At 36.2% G+C, this 18533-nt stretch overlaps 1 protein-coding gene across 12 annotated transcripts in view; it reads left to right on the top strand.

Moving 5' to 3' along the window:
• The window catches only part of SLC4A7 (solute carrier family 4 member 7), a 90768-nt gene that overhangs the window by 68900 nt on the left and 3335 nt on the right, over positions 1–18533 (top strand). For 11 of the 12 annotated variants that reach the window (XM_054060564.1, XM_054060562.1, XM_054060559.1 and 8 more), the window contains 14 exons: positions 525–628; positions 2076–2250; positions 4607–4740; positions 5300–5545; positions 7428–7533; positions 9209–9370; positions 10271–10384; positions 10826–10987; positions 11245–11496; positions 12537–12605; positions 13051–13224; positions 13573–13704; positions 14449–14546; positions 16307–16414. In XM_054060564.1, the coding sequence (XP_053916539.1) occupies positions 525–628; positions 2076–2250; positions 4607–4740; positions 5300–5545; positions 7428–7533; positions 9209–9370; positions 10271–10384; positions 10826–10987; positions 11245–11496; positions 12537–12605; positions 13051–13224; positions 13573–13704; positions 14449–14546; positions 16307–16414 (2036 nt within the window). Of the gene's footprint in view, positions 1–524; positions 629–2075; positions 2251–4606; positions 4741–5299; positions 5546–7427; positions 7534–9208; positions 9371–10270; positions 10385–10825; positions 10988–11244; positions 11497–12536; positions 12606–13050; positions 13225–13572; positions 13705–14448; positions 14547–14776; positions 14829–16306; positions 16415–18533 lie in introns of all 12 variants that reach the window. The other variant, XM_054060560.1, reaches the window with a different exon arrangement.

The following is an 18533-nucleotide window of genomic DNA, read 5'->3' as shown; positions in this document are numbered from 1 at the left end:
GAAGGTTTTCTGGAAGGCAAGCTGGGCTGAGAAATTTGAGAAGCTGGTGAGCAGCTTGCTCAATAAGTGATTGACTTCTCATTCATAATTCAACTAAATACCGTGTGTGTCATAAAGTGAGGTCAGTTTCTATTAGAAGCTAGAGAATTCTGTTTTGGAAATGACCGACAGAAAAAAATCTGAAGATTTCTAGGCCTCGTGGTTGAAGTTCCACTGTGTCTTGAAAAGGTAGGCTATGTTTCATCGTGTCTCAGGGACATATTTCTTGTAGAAAGAGGGAAAATTAATGCTGTTGTGCCAGGTACTAATAAGATCTTTTTGGGATTGTTGTACAGTTCTAGTCGTCTGTACTCAACAAAAGATGAATTTGGCAAATGGAGGACTGCTCACAAGCTGAGAATATGAAAAAGGTTTGGAAGGCATAGAGTCTCTGCACGCTCTCTTTGAATTACAGTTTTTAGCATAAAGGCAGTCTCAAAGTATGATTTTTTCCTTTTTTTTCCCTTTTTTTTTTTTTTCTATAGGAAAAAAGGAAGGTACCTAAATTTCCAAATGGATCTACTCCTACAGGAGAGACTCTCAAACAGGAAGGCCATCATGCTGGACCTGAACTTGAGAGAACTGGAAGGTGTGTTCACTTCCCTAAATACTAACTGCTGTAAAGAAATAAAAGTGATAAATCTTCACAATTTTTATTGATGACATTTCAACATAAAAAATCATGGTATAAGTGTCAGAGTGCATCCTTTTTCCTTTTCAAGTGTTGGATTCTTGCCTATAAATACCAATCCGCTTAAAGCATTTTCAAACCTGTGGCAATGTTTCTCAACACATTTGCAAGGATTTCATATAAGATGCTGTCTAATTTAACTAACTGAATTCTAAGACTTGGGGTTTAATTTTTGATTGTCACAAGCATGCAATTATCATGATTATAGCAGCACTATACAATTTTCAGTATTGGGCTAGGTACTAAAAATTTCCACTTATGCAAATCTGTTCTATTAAACATGCGTGAAATGTAGGAACAAGGAATATTAAGTGGCAAAAATTACTTTGGTATTAGTTAGGTGTTGGGTTTGGTTAGGTTACTTTAAGATCTAAAATAGAATTGAAGGAATTTCTTTCAGTCAAGTTGCATTGTTGTTCTCTCTTAATTCTGAAAAGCCAGAAAAGTCCAACACTGGAAATATCTGGTTATGGTTAAAACTTAATATCACATGCAAGAGTAGCGATTAAACAAACTGGGAAATTCTGGGAAAGATGTACAATGCTGTTATCCCCAAAATTATACACTCTGAAATGAAATGCATCTTTCTCATACTTTTCCAAGAAGGATTTTACAGTATCTGTGCTTATTTTTACCATTATACTTACTTTTTGCCTTCTTGCAGACAGTGTGTGGATCTGAGTAGTTCATTTCTGCCCACAGAATTATGTCTAGATGACCTAATTTGTAGGTGCAAATTACACTTGGTATTTTGGAATTTTGAAAATTTTTTTTAAAGTGCCAAAAACTTGTTAGTTTCTTGCTAATAACTTACCCAGTTGAACTGACTCTTAATGTATGTTTGTGTTTCCATTTGCAGAATATCTATATACTCCAAATGAAAACACTGTTAAAAAGGATAGACCTCAGCCATGTGCATGTAGAGAATCCTACATACAACTACTGATTAGAGTAGTAATATTGAAATGTATCAATGCAGTGGTCTTGGTTGAGGTTTAGCATATTTCTTCTATTCCTTGTTTTGAATATCACCAGACAGATTTGTCTTAAAACATTTATTTAGATAAAATAACTTGCAAAGATATTTTTTCAGTATCTAGCCCATATACAAAAATACCTAGCCAGCTTTTAAAAAATGTGGATAATCTGATTGCTTATATTTGGAATACTGAATCGGAATGGATAAGATTCTCATTTACATTATAAATTGTTATGCTGTAATCTGGATTATGAAATAACTAATTTGTGCCGGCAATAGGCACTGGCAGTCATGTGTAGCCCATAGTTTTGAACTAGCTAGAATCCTTTAGTGTACAGTTTGACGAGTTTCATCTCACCTATTTAGGCTTTTTGGTGGTTTGATACTTGACATCAAAAGGAAAGCACCTTTTTTCTTGAGTGACTTCAAGGATGCATTAAGCCTGCAGTGCCTGGCCTCGATTCTTTTCCTATACTGTGCCTGTATGTCTCCTGTAATCACTTTTGGAGGGCTCCTGGGAGAAGCTACACAAAGCAGAATAGTGAGTACAAAGAATGGTAGTGGCCAGGCTTTTAGACCTTCAGAGGCAAGTCACTGTGTGCATTTGTCTCATTTATTTATACTTGTATTTGAAGAATTTACCCACAGCACTTGATTAGCCTGCCCCAAAGCAGATCTTCCCCAAAAGGTAATTGCTGTGGAAAATGTGGGGAACCCATGTGAACAGGAGAAGATGCACAGTGGAGGTAAAAAATGTTTATCCTGCCTTATTGGATGAATGGCTTCATGAATTGAGAAAGGGCTTGCATTGCCTTCTTTTTGGCTACTTTAATGAATAGCAGTAAAGGTGCACCATCCCAATAGGCCTACTTTAGGCAAAGTCAGAGGCTCAAGGTGGATAGCCAAGAACGTGTACCGGCCTTGAGTAGTAGGCCTACGAGGATGATCATGCCTGCAGTGTATGGGTAGCAGTCAATTGTGTATTTAAGTGATGGAGAGGAGATGTATGTTTTCACTAACGATATGTTGTTAACAAAGAAGGATAGTGGCTAAGGTTTATGAGCAGAAAATACTCTTCCTTGTTAAGGACTTGAATATAAAATGTATATGTAAAAAAAATTCGGGAATGTTATGTTGGGCAGTAGATAACATCAGCACATTTTTAACCAAAATACCATTGCACTTCTGATTTTGGAGCGCAGAAAGAATACTTAACATCTGCGATGTTAATAATGTGTTTGTGTCAATTGGCTTGTGAATAAACCAGTTTGAAATGTATTTTCTGTTTTTAAATCTACCACAAAGAAACAAGTCTCTGCTCTTTTGGGGGAGGGAAGGATGTGTTCAGACATGTCCTTTACAAATTTTAAGATTCTGGTAAAGCTTATGCTATAAAATTCTTCTTGATACTTAGATCGAGTTTCTAAGCTTGTACTACATTAAATTTTAGTTAACTATTTTATCTCTTTCAAGTAATGCTGTTGACTCAGATTTTTGTTTATTGTTGTAGCACTTCAAGCTGATAGCAAATATGAAATAAATTATATGTCTTTTTGTGCACTGCTTTTGCCACTCTAAATTTAGGAATATTAGTCAATGTCTGTAAATTCTGAATGTACATCATGTATAATTATGAAAATACGCTCCTTAGGCTTGATTCTTAAACACCTTCTTTCTTTTAGCTATCTGGAATTGTTTGTGGGTTTGTTCCTGCCTTCAGATAACTTGATGTGCACCATTGAATATACAATTTAGTTACTGCACACACATGTTCAAGCACAGTAGCTGACATTGTAAGGTATACAGTTTGTGTTTGAAACCTTTCCTCACATTCCCAGAGGTCATCACCTCCACAGTACTCCTGTCCTGCCACCTCAGTTGAGAGCCCCAAGGTTAATGCATTGACTAACCAAAAGCACTAGTTCAAAGGTAATAGAACAAGGGTCTGGGATTATATATATATTTTTCTAATGTAATGAATAAGGGACTCATATTTTCATATTTAACAACCCTAGTTCAGCAAACCATTTTGCCCAATTTTAGACATTTTATCAATTGGATCTGAAGTTTGCATAAGTATTGTTTTGTTAGGTTTGCATAATCGAAAAATAGCAAACACTTGACAGTTCCACCTGGAACCCTTTACTCTCTAATCCATGACTTCCCATAGTAATAAACAGTGTAATTAACTGTTTTCAAGTAACTCTAATACAATTTTAGAATCTAAAAAGTCTTTCCCCTCTCTTGTGAGGTGCATTGTAGCTTTTTTTTGGCAGAAAATGTTATAGTAAAACATTTAATTCAAGAACTGAAATAGATCTCTTACTTCGGTGAAAAGAAATGCATTACCAGGCGGGACATTGGTTTACTGCTCATCTGCTTTTGGTGTCATGTATACGTAAACCAGTATTGTTCAGTATTTTCCCCTGCACCTCCACCTGTCAGTTTTCTTTTGTAATGCTTGGTTGACTGATGCAGGTTTGATATGACATACCATATCATGTTTTGCTACAGGTATGTTGCAATATGTGTTTTCTATACAGAGACAATTAATTGTTTATGTAAACTACATGCTGAGTAACTTTTTTCTTTTTAATTTGTAGTAATTGTTGGTATATCTTTCCTCCATAGCTAGCAGGATTAGTAACTTGTTCTCATGGTTTTGATGGCTTTATGTTTCTCAGGCGTGAATTTTTCAAACTCTTTTGTCCATGGTATTGTTACTGCAAAACTATCTTAAGTTATTCTTGTCCCAAACGTCAATATTAATTGCAATGTTTTTACATCTTGTCTTATTTCTAAGTTAATGCATCTTAAAATTGTATTTATGCAAATGTGATGCTAAACACTAATCTGAAAGGCAGCATAGTTACAGCAATTTCTTTTCCCCCAAACAGAGTGCAATAGAGTCTCTCTTTGGAGCCTCACTAACTGGGATTGCCTATTCTCTCTTTGCTGGGCAACCTCTTACTATTTTGGGGAGTACCGGACCAGTTCTAGTATTTGAAAAAATATTATTTAAATTTTGCAGGTAAGCAATGTTTGTATCCGCTTAATACTCTTTCTAACTTTCTAGCCTGTTAGAATAGCTGTAATTGAAAGCAGATGTGTGGAAAAAGTGGATGCCCTTAAAGATGTAAATGCAGCAGCAAGAGACTGAGACATGGATGTGGTTTGGCAAAGCTGTGGGCACTGGTGAGCCTTAACGAGGGAATCAGTAATAAGAAGTGGCTAGGATGTAAATAAGTTTTATGTTCTGACTATGTGGAGATGTTTGCTTTGATTCTGCAGGGGTAAACAGGGATTGATCTGCCCAGTAGGAGAAACCATCTGGGTAGTTCTGGTAAGATCATCCTCATAATGCTTCCCAAGCTAGGTAGTTGCACCTTCAGTCCTAGAAACACCTTATGGTGTTGCTTTGCTTTCATGGAAGATGAGACAGAAAAATTGCTGTTTATCTCAGAACTAACGTTAAGGGTGAGAAAATTGGTGAATACCTACAGAGCTTGGCCTCAGTACTTGTTTTCAAATAGATTATAGTATAAGTGACTTCTAGCTCGGTTAATAATTTTGTTTCTTTCTTCACACAGGGATTATGATCTTTCCTACCTCTCCCTGCGAACTAGCATTGGTCTGTGGACTGCATTCTTTTGCATAGTGCTTGTAGCCACAGATGCCAGCAGCCTTGTGTGTTACATCACTCGATTTACCGAGGAAGCTTTTGCAGCGCTTATATGCATCATATTTATTTATGAGGCACTGGAAAAGCTCTTTCATTTGGGAGAAGTGTATGCCTTCAATATGCACAATGATTTGGATAAACTGACTTTATATTCGTAAGTATCGAGTTTCTGTCTGTTAGTAGAATACACAGGGGAGATGTTTATGGTAGAGAGACATACGGTGTACTAAGCTGCAATGTGTGGCTCTCCGTGGAAGGGTACAAGGAATGCTGGGGGTGGTGTGGGCATGAGAAACCTCAGAAAAATTCTGTTCAGGATGCTGTGGAATTGAATTTTCTGTGTTAACTATGGGTGGTTGGAAGAAATGAGGGGCTGTGACAATATTTGCTTTAATTACAGATTTTTTACAGATTTGACCTTAGAATTTAAGGTCAGAGTAGGAGTTCTGCCCTGCCACTTCTGGAAATGATGATAGTTTACCCCACCTGGGTGCGAATTTTATATCCGGATAGCTGAGGCATGGAAAGCTTCTGCAGCTTTCATGTTCTATGAATAGGGTGTTAACATCTTTAAACAGTGTTGCTTTCTACTATAATTATAGGTAATACTTGACTTCTAAAACAATTTTTTTTGAGAGAGAGGAGAATAATAGAAAATACAATACAGCCATTTTTACTTTTTTATTTTTAAGTTACTCTGCAACTACTTGATAAGGATTACTGCTTTACACTTTGGGATTCAGTTATCGAAAGAAAGTATATTTCTTTCCTACTTGCAAGTTCCATAAACATTGTGCTTTACAAATCTGGATTTTTTTGTGCATGCATTTTTAATGCTTTTTCCTTCTTTACTCTCACACTATCGGGATGCAAGTTTGCCCTTCCATAGTTCTTTGTTTTTTGGTATTTTGATGAATTTTATAGAAAAAGACATTTCTTGTTTATTACCTGTTTTCTTTTACATAAATGTTTACTTGTTAGGCTTATGATTTGGTGTACTTTAATAGCTTTATTTGAAAACGTCCCATGAAATCCAGTATTCGGTATGTTGTCTGTTTTTTTGTTGTTGTTATTGTTGATGTGTAGTTCTGGCAGCCTGTGAAAGGGTTCTGCAGTCCATGTTTGCAGACCACTGCAGTAGGGGGGGATGCTTTTACTTGTTCAAAAAATTTATTAAAATGAATATATGCAGTTTCCTTAGTCTGAGCAATTTACTCATGTATATCTTCAGTTAGCCCAACACATACTCAAAACTGATGTCTTAATTCAGGATGATGAGTTTTGGTCATGTGTAGCTATAAAGGCATGCCAAATGCAAAATGGCAAACTAGCCTCTAGACCTTTCTGTGTCTTTTCTAAAATTCTGGTAATGGTGTGTCTGCTTTGAAAAGAAGTTGCTGAAACTGTTATCTACACTGGGTTTTTAGGTGGAATGGTGTCAGTCTCTGTTTCCTCTTACACTGGTGTACAGTAGGAGTAATTGAATCATTGTCAGATGTGTTGCTAAAAATCTTAATTTGTACACAGTCACAGAAAGCTGTTTACACCTAGTTAGCCGAATCATATAGAATTCTTTAGAAATAACAAAATAAATAACAAAATAACCCTATGTTAGCATAGGGTTGTTGAAAGGTGGTGTCATTTGGATTTTTATCTTCATCTTTTTGTTCACTGTATGTAGAAATCTGCATGTGTTATTTAATTTTCAAGTGTCATTCTAGTTAAAAACTGGCAGATAAATCATATAGTTAACTCAACATCTTTCCTGCTTCTAATTCTTTAAAATACATAGTTTAGGTTATTTAGTCCAGTCTGTTAAACCTCCTGAGCAGTTGCTTCTTCGATTCTTCATTCCTCTCCCGCCTCCTCTAATCCTCATTCATATCACATAAGGAGTCATCTCATACTCTGCTTCTTTCATAGAAGCCTGGGCTAAGCTCTGGCTTAAACACTTCAGGATTTTTAAATGCAGCAAGTCATTGTGCTTTGGCACATACTGCTTAAAAGTATGTGAATTATTCATTTCTTCCCTTCAGGTGTGTGTGTTCTGAGCCTGAGAGACCCAGTAATGAAACTTTGCAGGTGTGGAGGGATTTGAATAAGTCTGCAGAAAATATAGCATGGAGTAACCTTACAGTTTCTGTGAGTATCTAAAAAGCCATGCATATATATGTGTGTGTAAAAAAAAAAAAAAAAAAAAATACCCATGCAGTACCTGTCTTGGTTAATATTTTTCATCTGATCTCTTTCTTGATTTAAACCTGGGCTGTTTTCTTCGAAATGATTTTTAGATCTCTTTTATTCCTCCTGTAATGCCTTAAACAAGTCATTGTAGTGGTGTGGACGGGACCATGGCAGTAAGTGTTAATGTCGTAAATGATTGCACTTTAATCCTGCTAGGCAGAATAGTTGTCTTTCTGAAACACAGATGAATATGATGAGATTTGAGGAGATTTCTTCCTTCCATTTCCTGGAAAGGATGAACAAATGTTTTTAAGATGATGTGAAGATGAAGTCTGATACGAAAAGGTGGTAGAAAACACACTTCGTTAGTTTGTTAGACTTTGGTATAAAACTACAACAGACTCAAAGAAAAGACCTAAATATTGATTGGAAAAAAATAATTATTTGGAAAATTGAAGGTTGAAAGAATAAACGGTAGTGCGATTTGAAGGAGTAGGCTTGAAAGCATTACCTTCTGAACTGGGTATTTCATAACTGTGTAGGTGAAAAGAAGAAAAGCTGTCATGAGAAAATGATACTGAAAATTTTTAGGAAGAAACAATTTTGCTGTTCCTTGGGTGGGATTCAGCTGTCTAAGTGCAGTTGTCTACAACCACTTTGCATACGCTGGCATCTGGTTTTCACATAAATCTTGAGTGGTTTGGCTCTGCTATAGGATTTGTGTTGCATTTGCTTGTTGCACATGCCTGTTCTGGCCATCTTATGCTATTTAAAATGGCAGTAGATGTCTGCATGTGGGCTCTCATTGTGTGTGAGTCTAGACATTCTCACTAAAAGTAGAATGTGTTTTGCACAGCAAAAAAAATGTGAAAAACCTCAATGCTTCACTTCAGCTTTAGCTGTAGTGTTTTCTGTGTACCACCAGTGCCTCCTAGCCTACCATAGTCACCTAGGCTGGCAGTTTCTGTAGAACTTAGTTTTAAATTTTATTTTGTATTTATTATTTATTGTATATACCTTTTCATTTTCTTAAGCATCTTTAGTCTTCCCAGAGAGACAGGCTTGATTGAGAATTTGGTGATGCTTGTAACCAAAGTAGATTAATGGGGAGAATTTTGATCATAAATTAAATTTTTAATAAATTGACCTGTCTAAGGACTAGGTTGTGTCAGTGCTGCTTCCAAATATTTGATTTATTGGCTTGTTATTTCCTTGTACTACGTGTGTCTACTTTAATTCTTTGTGTTTCAGTGGGCCTTTTTTCAAGCCTCATCACCTTGAAAGTTGATGTTGAATGGTTTGCTTTTTCTGGCCTTAGTCCTCAGTCTTCATTAATGTATGCAGTCTTGTGAGGCTTTCAGAAATAGAAGAGAAATGAGGTGGAGGTAAAGTTGTTTCTTCTTGAGTACCTCCCAGCATTCTGGCATCCTGAAATAATCAGTGATATAGATACTGTGGGACTTCTAGAGTAGACAGCACATATTTTTAATAGGATGAGGTAGTGATGAAGCAAAGAAAACTTTTTGGGATTGTGAAAGTTCTCAGGTGTGTTTTATTTTGAAAGGATGCAAGTTAGGTTGAATGTAATAAAGGAATAAAACAGAAATATAAGGAGTTTCTTTTCTCTTTGCAGGAATGTTTAAAATTTCATGGTGTGTTTCGTGGATCAGCTTGTGGCCATCACGGACCATATATTCCAGATGTTCTCTTCTGGTCTGTCATATTATTCTTTACAACATTTTTCCTCTCCTCTTTCCTTAAGCAATTCAAGACCAAACGCTATTTCCCAACTAAGGTAATTCCAATTAGAGACTATTGCTGTCTTGTGATAAATACATTAGTAAAACTTAAGGGAGTTGAATTTTTTATTTTGCTTCAGAACTTCTTATGGAGACATTTCTTTTAAGACAGAAAAAGAAATTAAAAACTGAAATTTAGCTCATGATTTCAGAAATGAAGACACTACAGTAAATAAATTGGCTGCTGAAAATTCTGCTTACTCTCTACTTCCCTGTGGTTACAACATTTTCTAAACATTAGAAGACCTAAGCAGTCTGTCTCCCCATATTAACGGGCATTGCCAGGTATCATTTGGAGAGCTATTGCTGCTATTTTCCTCACCTAGCTGTAGAGAACAATTGATTGCTTTTCCCAAACTGCTGGCCGTGAAGGGTTCTGAGTGGTTCCTCAGAGGATTATTATTTCTAATAGAGGCTAATATAGTGATTATCCTTGGACTAATTTACACAACTTCTGCCAGCCAAAATTAAGTGGTTAGATCTTCTCTAAACCTCAGCTCATTCCTCCATTGTGTTCCTGATATTTAATGAAGTCACCTTTGATAACCAGAATCTGTTGCAAATTATCATTCTCCTATCTATTAAAACATCAAATGTATGAATATTGATTTCAGAAATTCATTGCCATTATTGAATTAAGCCATAAGACGCTAACCGTGTTGGCCCAGCCTCCCATTAGGGTCAAGAAGACAGGAAGATGAGGAAGGAGCTGTTTGAAGTAATTTGCTGCTTGCAATAGATCATTTTAAATAAGATAATTGGATGAACAGTTGTACAGAATGTGTTCAGTGGTGTAGTATAATATAAGTAGACTTCATAGGAGGTAAAGTAGTCTTTCTAAGCATGCAAATTATAATTATGAAAAAAATGAGTTAAAACAAGTCTTTCCTTTATAGGTGCGTTCTACCATCAGTGACTTCGCAGTATTTCTGACCATAGTTATCATGGTTTTGATTGACTATCTTGTAGGAGTACCTTCTCCTAAACTTCACGTTCCAGAGAAGTTTGAAGTAAGAAATAAAACCTTTGAAAAAATGTAACTTTTTAAATGCTTGCAGTTTCATAGGCAGTAGAAAAATGGAATTATATGAAAACAAATTTATCTTCTTTATTTACAATGTAGTTGATGAAATAATCTCCCTTTTCTATTTTGGATGTACGTCTCATCTGACAGAAGAAATTATGCTTTATATTATAGTATCACTGAGAAGGAAGTGTTCTTTTATGAAAATGCAGAAATGAAAGAAAGGGATGGATTTGTATTAATTTTTTCCATAAAAATGTCACATTCACATGTAACAGCTAAATCAGTCTTTGGGTCAAAGCTGTTGGAAAAAATGTAAACACATATTTATCAGACTATTTGTCTCTTCATTGTAGCTGCTTGTAGCGATAAAATGTGCATTTTATCTTAGTCACTTAATTCTTATCATTAATGTTTGATTTTTCAGCCCACTCGAAAAGACCGAGGATGGTTCATAGATCCTCTTGGAAGCAATCCTTGGTGGACACTCTTGGTATCTGCTGTTCCTGCTCTACTCTGTACTATTCTCATTTTCATGGATCAACAAATAACAGCTGTTATTATAAACAGGAAAGAGCATAAGCTGAAGGTAAAAATAATTTTCACAAAGCTATTGTTTTGTAAGTCATATTTATTTTAGATCAGATTAATTCTGCAAGTCTGTGAAATGTTATGAACAGCTATTAAATAAATGTATACATTGACTAATAAAGAACAAGTATAGTTTTGTTGACACTCTCAAAGTACCTGACTTTCGTAGTTATCTGTTGTTTACCAGCTAAGATACAAATATGTTATCATATCTGTAAAAAGTTTATCAAAGGATTTGTTTGCTTGATTTTACAGAAAGGCTGTGGTTATCATCTTGATCTGCTCATGGTTGGTGTTATGTTGGGGATATGTTCTATTATGGGCTTACCGTGGTTTGTTGCTGCAACTGTCCTGTCTATAAGTCATGTTAATAGCCTGAAAGTTGAATCTGAATGCTCAGCACCAGGAGAGCAACCAAAGTTTTTGGGAATCCGGGAGCAACGAGTGACAGGATTGATGATTTTTGTCCTGATGGGGCTGTCGGTGTTCATGACCTCTGTATTAAAGGTAAAAGACAGTTTGACCAAAACACTTCTATTTTGTTTGTGCTTTGGATATTGTGATTTAGCATTTCGTAATAGTAGCAAGCTCTATTATGTTCAGCAAAATATACCTGGACTCATTCTCAAATTGCCTTTTTAATAATAGGTGTTAGTTGAATAGAAAAGATGGGGGGACATGTAAGAAAATGAAATCTAAGCAAGCTAGAAATGTAATTAGTAGTGAAGAAAGCAACCTTTGTCCATGTTACCTGTTTTCTTGGTATGTATTTTTCGGTTTCTCAGGTCCATCTTACCTAAACCAGTTCTTCTGTAGTTTTTATGTGTGAAGGAGAGTGTGATAGAGAGATAAAGCTACTTGAGCGGAAGTATCTTAGACTTGATAACAGCAGTTTTTATTAATATTTTGAATTTAATTGTATCTTGGCTGTCCTTTACTCTGGAATTTCCTGAATTCAGGAGCAAAGAAAGCTTTGCATGCTTTCTGTAGGCTGCAGAGGTTTGATGCAAGTGCTACTGAAAACAGTGGACAGCTTCATTTTCTTAGTAAGCTCTAAATTGATAATCTTATTGGAACAAGAACTAAAAGAAAGAAAAAGCAAACCTGAATAATTAGCAATTTTTGTAGCTCAGTAGGCATAGGGTTTTTTTGATCAGTCATCAAAAGTAAAACTTCATATTGCAATTTCATGAAGTTGATAGTCTGAATGTAGTTCCTATCAGATAGCAACATAAAGCAGCATACTTCGTGTTAATAGACATCTTGATTGCAACCCAGAAAGCTGGGTGAGTGGGCAGTCAAGACTGCACTACTTTTTTAGTCCTGGTGGATAGCCTTGTTGGCTTTAGATTTTTTTATGCATCATTTGCATGTATATGCAATGATGCATATATTTTCTCTGTAAATAAGGAGCCTCATCTTTTATAAATTTCAGTAAAATATAAAGTAAAAAATAACTCTGTCCATGTCTTCCTCAAATATAGGCTGTTATGTTATGCCATGTTAATTCCACAAGTAACCATGTGGGTGTTTTTTTCCCCCCTCAGTTTATTCCAATGCCAGTTTTGTATGGTGTCTTTCTTTACATGGGAGTATCTTCATTAAAAGGCATTCAGGTAAAGTCTGATTATAATGAGAAATTTTATTTTTGTTTAACATTGAATGAAAAGGAAACCAGTAAGTTACTTCGTGTGAGCAACAACTAGTTAGCCCTATTGTCTGAATAGCCTGTAGGATAATTTTCTAAGCGTTGTGTTCAGGTATTCTTTCTTACTGCATTGTGCCTTCACTTCTCAGTTCTTTTGCACTTATGCTTTTGATAGTGCAGCTGACTAACAAATTTTCAGAAATATTCCAAAATATTGTAGTAGTAATGAGGGCGGGGGGGAACCCAACAAGACAAAACAGTCCCCAACCCTACCCCCCTGGAATATTCAGTGCCCCTCATTAGCGTTTTATCTGGTGTTAACTTAATGTTTCTGAAGTCCCCTAAAAACATTTATTTTCTTCTGGAGGAGAAGAAATTAATTAGCTGAAGGATTATTTTATTTTTCAATGCAGTTTTTTGACCGTATAAAACTGTTTGGAATGCCTGCCAAACATCAACCCGACCTGATTTATCTACGTTATGTGCCACTTTGGAAGGTCCATATCTTTACAGTTGTTCAACTCACTTGTCTAGTTCTGTTGTGGGTGATTAAAGCCTCTGCAGCTGCTGTTGTTTTCCCTATGATGGTAAGTTATCTATTTGTTTACAAGTTAATAATTTTCCAAGAGTATGTGCATCATTCAGGATCCCTTGAGAAAGAATTTGCTGCCTTAAGAAAGGAAGGATTGGTTAAGAAATGGGAGCCCATTGTACAATTCGTTAACTTTCAAAACACAATGACTTTTCATTTCCTGAAAATAAGGAATTCAGTTTTGAATAGCTATTGAAAGTGGAAATTATTTAACTCTGTAAGATAAAACTGGTACCACAGAAAAGGGCTTCAGTTAAAGATTCTGAATGCACTTAAAGTGAGTGTGCTTTTTTGTTCGTTTAAATAGTTTAATATAAATGACGCCATATCTGGTTCCTTTAAGGTTCTAGCATTAGTGTTCATTCGCAAGCTCATGGATTTATGTTTCACCAAAAGAGAGCTTAGCTGGCTTGATGATCTTATGCCTGAAAGTAAAAAGAAGAAAGAAGATGACAAAAAGAAAAAAGAGAAAGCAGTAAGTGTGAAAACAACCAAATGAAGCATGTTGTAAATTACTAGAAAATACTCAGTGAGACGTAAAAGAATTATAAGTGGCCTGAGTGCATGACCTGGTGTACCAAATGTACAGTTGAAAATTCTTTACTAATGAGATTTAATGCTAGAGGAACTATTACTGACAATTAAGTTAAGGAAAGTCACTGTTTCAATGATGCTGTTATGAACTATGACTCTTATTTGTGATTAAAATTAGCAAGCAAAGTGAAAAGAAGCAGGTTTTGGCACAAAATTTAGTTTGTCTTTCATCAAGTTAGAAGGTGGTTATGGATAGGAGAGAAAAGCAATGCATTAGGAATCTTTACCCTGCTTAAATTAATTACAAAGCTGTTTGTTGTATCAGGAACATTTTGCTTTTGTGTATGTGCAGAGCTGTATTCAAAACCAGCTGCTACAGATAACCAGCTGTTACAGATAATATAGTAATATAGCTTGTATAACTTCTCCATAAAAGTCTTACCTAACTGTATAGCAGCTACTTGAATTCCTATCAAAACTTGTGATGCCTTCCTTTCCCACTCCCCCATCTGTCCTACCTGGATAAAACACTTCTGAGAAAGGTCTTAAACTATATCTCCTGCAATCAACTCAATACCTACAGGGAAATGCCCCTTAACCCTGTAAAAATCAACTGTCACATGAGATACTGCTTAGATTTCTGCTGCATGAGTAATTTTATGAACTTTTTACCTCGAATTCACAGGAAGCAGAGAGAATGCTTCACAGAGGGGACAATGAAAGCGTACATCTTGCGTATGGAGAAGCAAATCTGGATTTTCCTGTAAAAACCCTAAAATACAGGTATAATAAAATGTTGCTCTTTCAAGAGTTTTTGTATCACATGCTGTTACTTGCTTTATATTAAGTCTTGCGTGTGGGTCAAATTACTTTTGTTTTTTTCCCAAGCTTGTAACTCAGCCATGATTGGAAAATATGAAGGTGTATTTCGTGATGCTAAAGTAGCGTTTTTATGTTGCATTGTTCTTTAAAACTGCATCTTAATTATAAATTTACATGACCATCTCGAACAGATCACATGACTCAGTTTCGACCAGCTGTACTCAAGGTGGACAAGCTTCCTTGGTCAGTTTTTGTGGAACACTTGTGTGTTACTGTGCATGAAATCCTGAGTATTAAGCAACTAATAGTATCAGTTGAGCCCTGTGTTTACCAGCCACTTGGATTTTTCAGAAAAAGCCTTAAGAGTGCAGTTCTTTGGTTTATTTAAGTGAGGGCTAAAGACTATAATTTCTGTGATATAGAAATACTTTTTACAGGTACCCATTTTCACATTAAAAGACCATTTTCTGAAAGTAACTATGAGAACAGGGTTACTGGATCTTTTCCAGAAAGGGGAGTGCTGGAATTTCTCTGATGGAAAGGTCCTTCAGCACTGGAAGGCATTTTGTCTCTGCATATATCTCACTTACTGGGGATATTCTTCAGCTTAGTTGTCAAATAGTCTACAACTGTTCAACAGACCCAGAAGATGTGACAGATATATTTTTGCCTCTCTAATATTACAGGTTGCTAGGTTAAAAATTGGCTTACCTATAGACCTAGGGAAGTATGCCATCACCCTGATATGAGTTGGGAGTAGGCAAAGTTTTGGATTAGATGGATATTCATGCCGATTACTCTGTGCAAAGAGCAGGCTTGATCAGACTTCAGCAATGCTAAGTGTTGAAGCTTTTTTTAAAAAATATTTGAGTTACTAGTTGCTCTCACAGTAGAACGATGATTTCATCAACTGTGTGCATGTGTATTTACTTTATATATCACTGTCTTGCATCTTGTGGCGATTCCTGAGGAAAAATGGCTTTGAAAGATTTCTGTGCAATTTGAAGAACTCTCACAGATACCTTTGAGTAGATTCTGAAGTATGGTACAGAACAGAAAACATATCTACAGGCAACATCTAATTGTGCTGTGTTTACGAATGTGTGGAGGTTTTGGGAAAGAGGTTTTGGGAGTTTACCATCTGTGAGGGCGATCTTATTTTTTGTAGGATTCGGGACAGTTGTGGCAAAATGTCCTTGAAAAATGTCTAGTAAGGCTCTGCAGGAAAGAAATTAACTTTAAATTTGTCTAGATATTTGGGACTTCTAGATTTTTACTAGTTTTAAATCTCAGTTGAGTTACTAGTTTCAGAATTTCATTTATATCTGCTCTTTTGCTCTTGATTATTTCCTGGAAGCAACTTAAAATAATTCTGATTTATGAAAGCCTTAACAGAACAGTGTGATTAAATTCATTATTTCTGAGCATGCAAAATAGTTTTCTGAAGTCACAGGTAATTTAGAAATGAGATGTCTCTCAAATGCTCTCAGTGTCTTAGTGCTATCTGTATGATAAACTTTAAGATGCTGTGTGATTAAGGCAGCACTAATGAGTTAAATTTTCAAATTTTTTTTGCAACATGTTTGTAAGAGAGGAACTCAACTTGTGGCTGTGTAAATATTGAAAGAAGGCACAACTGATGTAAATGAAGTGTGACAATGATAAATATAATGCTGTTGGAAAGTATTGAATACTAACTAGAAAGTATGTTTGTTCTTTAGTGTTGATCCCTCAGTTGTAAACATATCAGACGAAATGGCCAAAACTGCACAGTGGAAGGCTCTTGCCATGAGTACTGAGAATGCCAAAGTAACCAGAGCTAACCTGAGGTAGCTATAATTACTCACGCGTTTTCTAACTATGGTCTTGTGTTTAGGGGTTAATAGCTGTACTTGTATTTCTTGAAATGTATCTGAAAAAAATGAGCATACGTGGTTTCTGAATCTACATTGACTTCTTACTTTTGAGGAACTACAACTTAATTTTTGCTGTTTACACTGAAGTTAAGCTCTTTCTATAAGGGATTCAATTATTTTTATTATATGTATTATTACAATTTTACACTTACTCTTTATTTGCTTAATACAATTGTATGCTACTCTGATGGGCTTAGGGTTTCTAAAAGCTTTACTAGAGTATATAAGAGCATGGGAATTCTTTGATCCTGAACACTACAAATGCCAGTGAGAATGAAAGGTGAGTCCAGCACTTTCATTGTTGCTTTATGCTGCCCTGGGATCTGCCTCCAGTTTTTGTGGGTTGATTGGTTTGTTTTTCCCTCAGCTCATTTTTAATCTCTGAAAATTAAACCTGACTTAAATGTTGTCTTCACTGGATATGAAATATACTCGAATGAAGTACTGGACAGGTTGGGAATCCTCAGTGCTATGAACCTTTCCTGTAAGCTGACACGTGTCTTCTGTGATGGCCAGAAGCCGCCTCCTCAGTCAGCTTCCCATCAAGCGGGAATGTCTGTATGCAATGCATCATTCTGGTCTTCCATCCTAGTTTCTTCCCTGTCCGACTGAATCTATCAAGGGATACAAACCAAATCCTAAGTATTCCTATAGAATACCCACAACTTCCTGAAAGGCTTGCAAATTACAGGGACTGGTATCTGTGGGCTGTTCCATCCCAGTGCAACTATTGCTTAGTAGGTTTTTTGTTTTTTGGTAGGAAAGAGGGGAGAATTGGCCTGGTTGACTTAAGGGACTAAGCTTATTCCATCCTGCTGTCTGTACATGCATCTTCTTTTGGTTGACAGATTTAGCTGAAAGGGAGCAAAGGAAAACAGGTTTCAGAGATGTGAGATTGTCAAGTTTTGTGTAAAGTTACAACTCGATGGAAGAGGTGGGGGGGAGCATTCATAACTGATGGCCCAAGCTGTCAGGGACTGTTTAGCTTGCATCATGGAAACGGCAGTAGTGACTGGCCACTTGGCATTTATATGTATTTATTCAACACATGCATTGCTCCAAACTAGGCATGGAAGTAAGCTTTCTTTTACCCAGAGAGTAGATCAACCAAGGGTAAAGGAGGCGGCAAGGAGACAACTTGGAGGTATTGTAATAGGGAAAGCTGTGGAGTCTCATTAGTGCGGGCACCATTTTCCGTGAATCTCCAGCCTGTATTGTTTAAACGTTTTAAAATGTTTAAATAAATGTTTTAAATGTTTTTTAAAACTCGAGTACCACACAAGCAAACTGTCAGGAAGACAGAGGCATCAGATCGATAATAGTGTATTTGTTTCAGTATACCCTTGTATTTCAGTTGCTTATTTTCTTTTGTGCTAAGTTCTAGGAAACCTGTTAGAGAATTTGTGGGTGCTGCTGGTACATTATCTGGTATTCATTGGGTGTATGAGGCTTGGAGAGACACAAACCTGTACTTCTCTTTCCCGAAGAGCTAAAGTTTTTAAATCTGGTTTTCAGGCAGTTAGAAGTTAGTGCATCTCCATCTTGTGCTTTCCCGTTTCCCCGAGTAGGTTGGGTTATTGTAGAATTATGTGTAGTAGTTGTGGATTAGGCTTCTGACCAGTTTGCAATGTTTTCTGATCTACTTAGGTCATACACAGTAGTCCTTCTATTTTTTTTTTTTTTTTCATTTCACTCTATAAGACATTTCCCTTTGATTCCATGACATGCCCTGCTTGAGATTAGTATGGTAAAAAGTATTAGTATGGAGTCCAGGCACACTTAAGTTTTCTAGGGAATTCCAGGAATGTTTCTCTTCGCATGAATTTCTTATAACTTCTGTGGAGTTGTTCTTTCAGGAAAAAAGATGTGTTGTTGCTTCTAAAATTCATACCTATGGAATCCTCCCTCTTGTACTGTTCCAGTTTCTCTACTACTGTCCTCTGACTACTTCAGGACATCCCTTTCTGTCCTCAGATAAGCCACTGTTCAGTGTTCATTAAGAGTGTCAGTTGTTCAGGTGCCAGTCAGTCAT

Source organism: Cuculus canorus, chromosome 2, assembly GCF_017976375.1.
Source record: "Cuculus canorus isolate bCucCan1 chromosome 2, bCucCan1.pri, whole genome shotgun sequence".
Taxonomy (NCBI): domain Eukaryota; kingdom Metazoa; phylum Chordata; class Aves; order Cuculiformes; family Cuculidae; genus Cuculus; species Cuculus canorus.
Note: the sequence above shows the minus strand (reverse complement) of the source record. Positions and strands in the feature narration are given on the sequence as shown.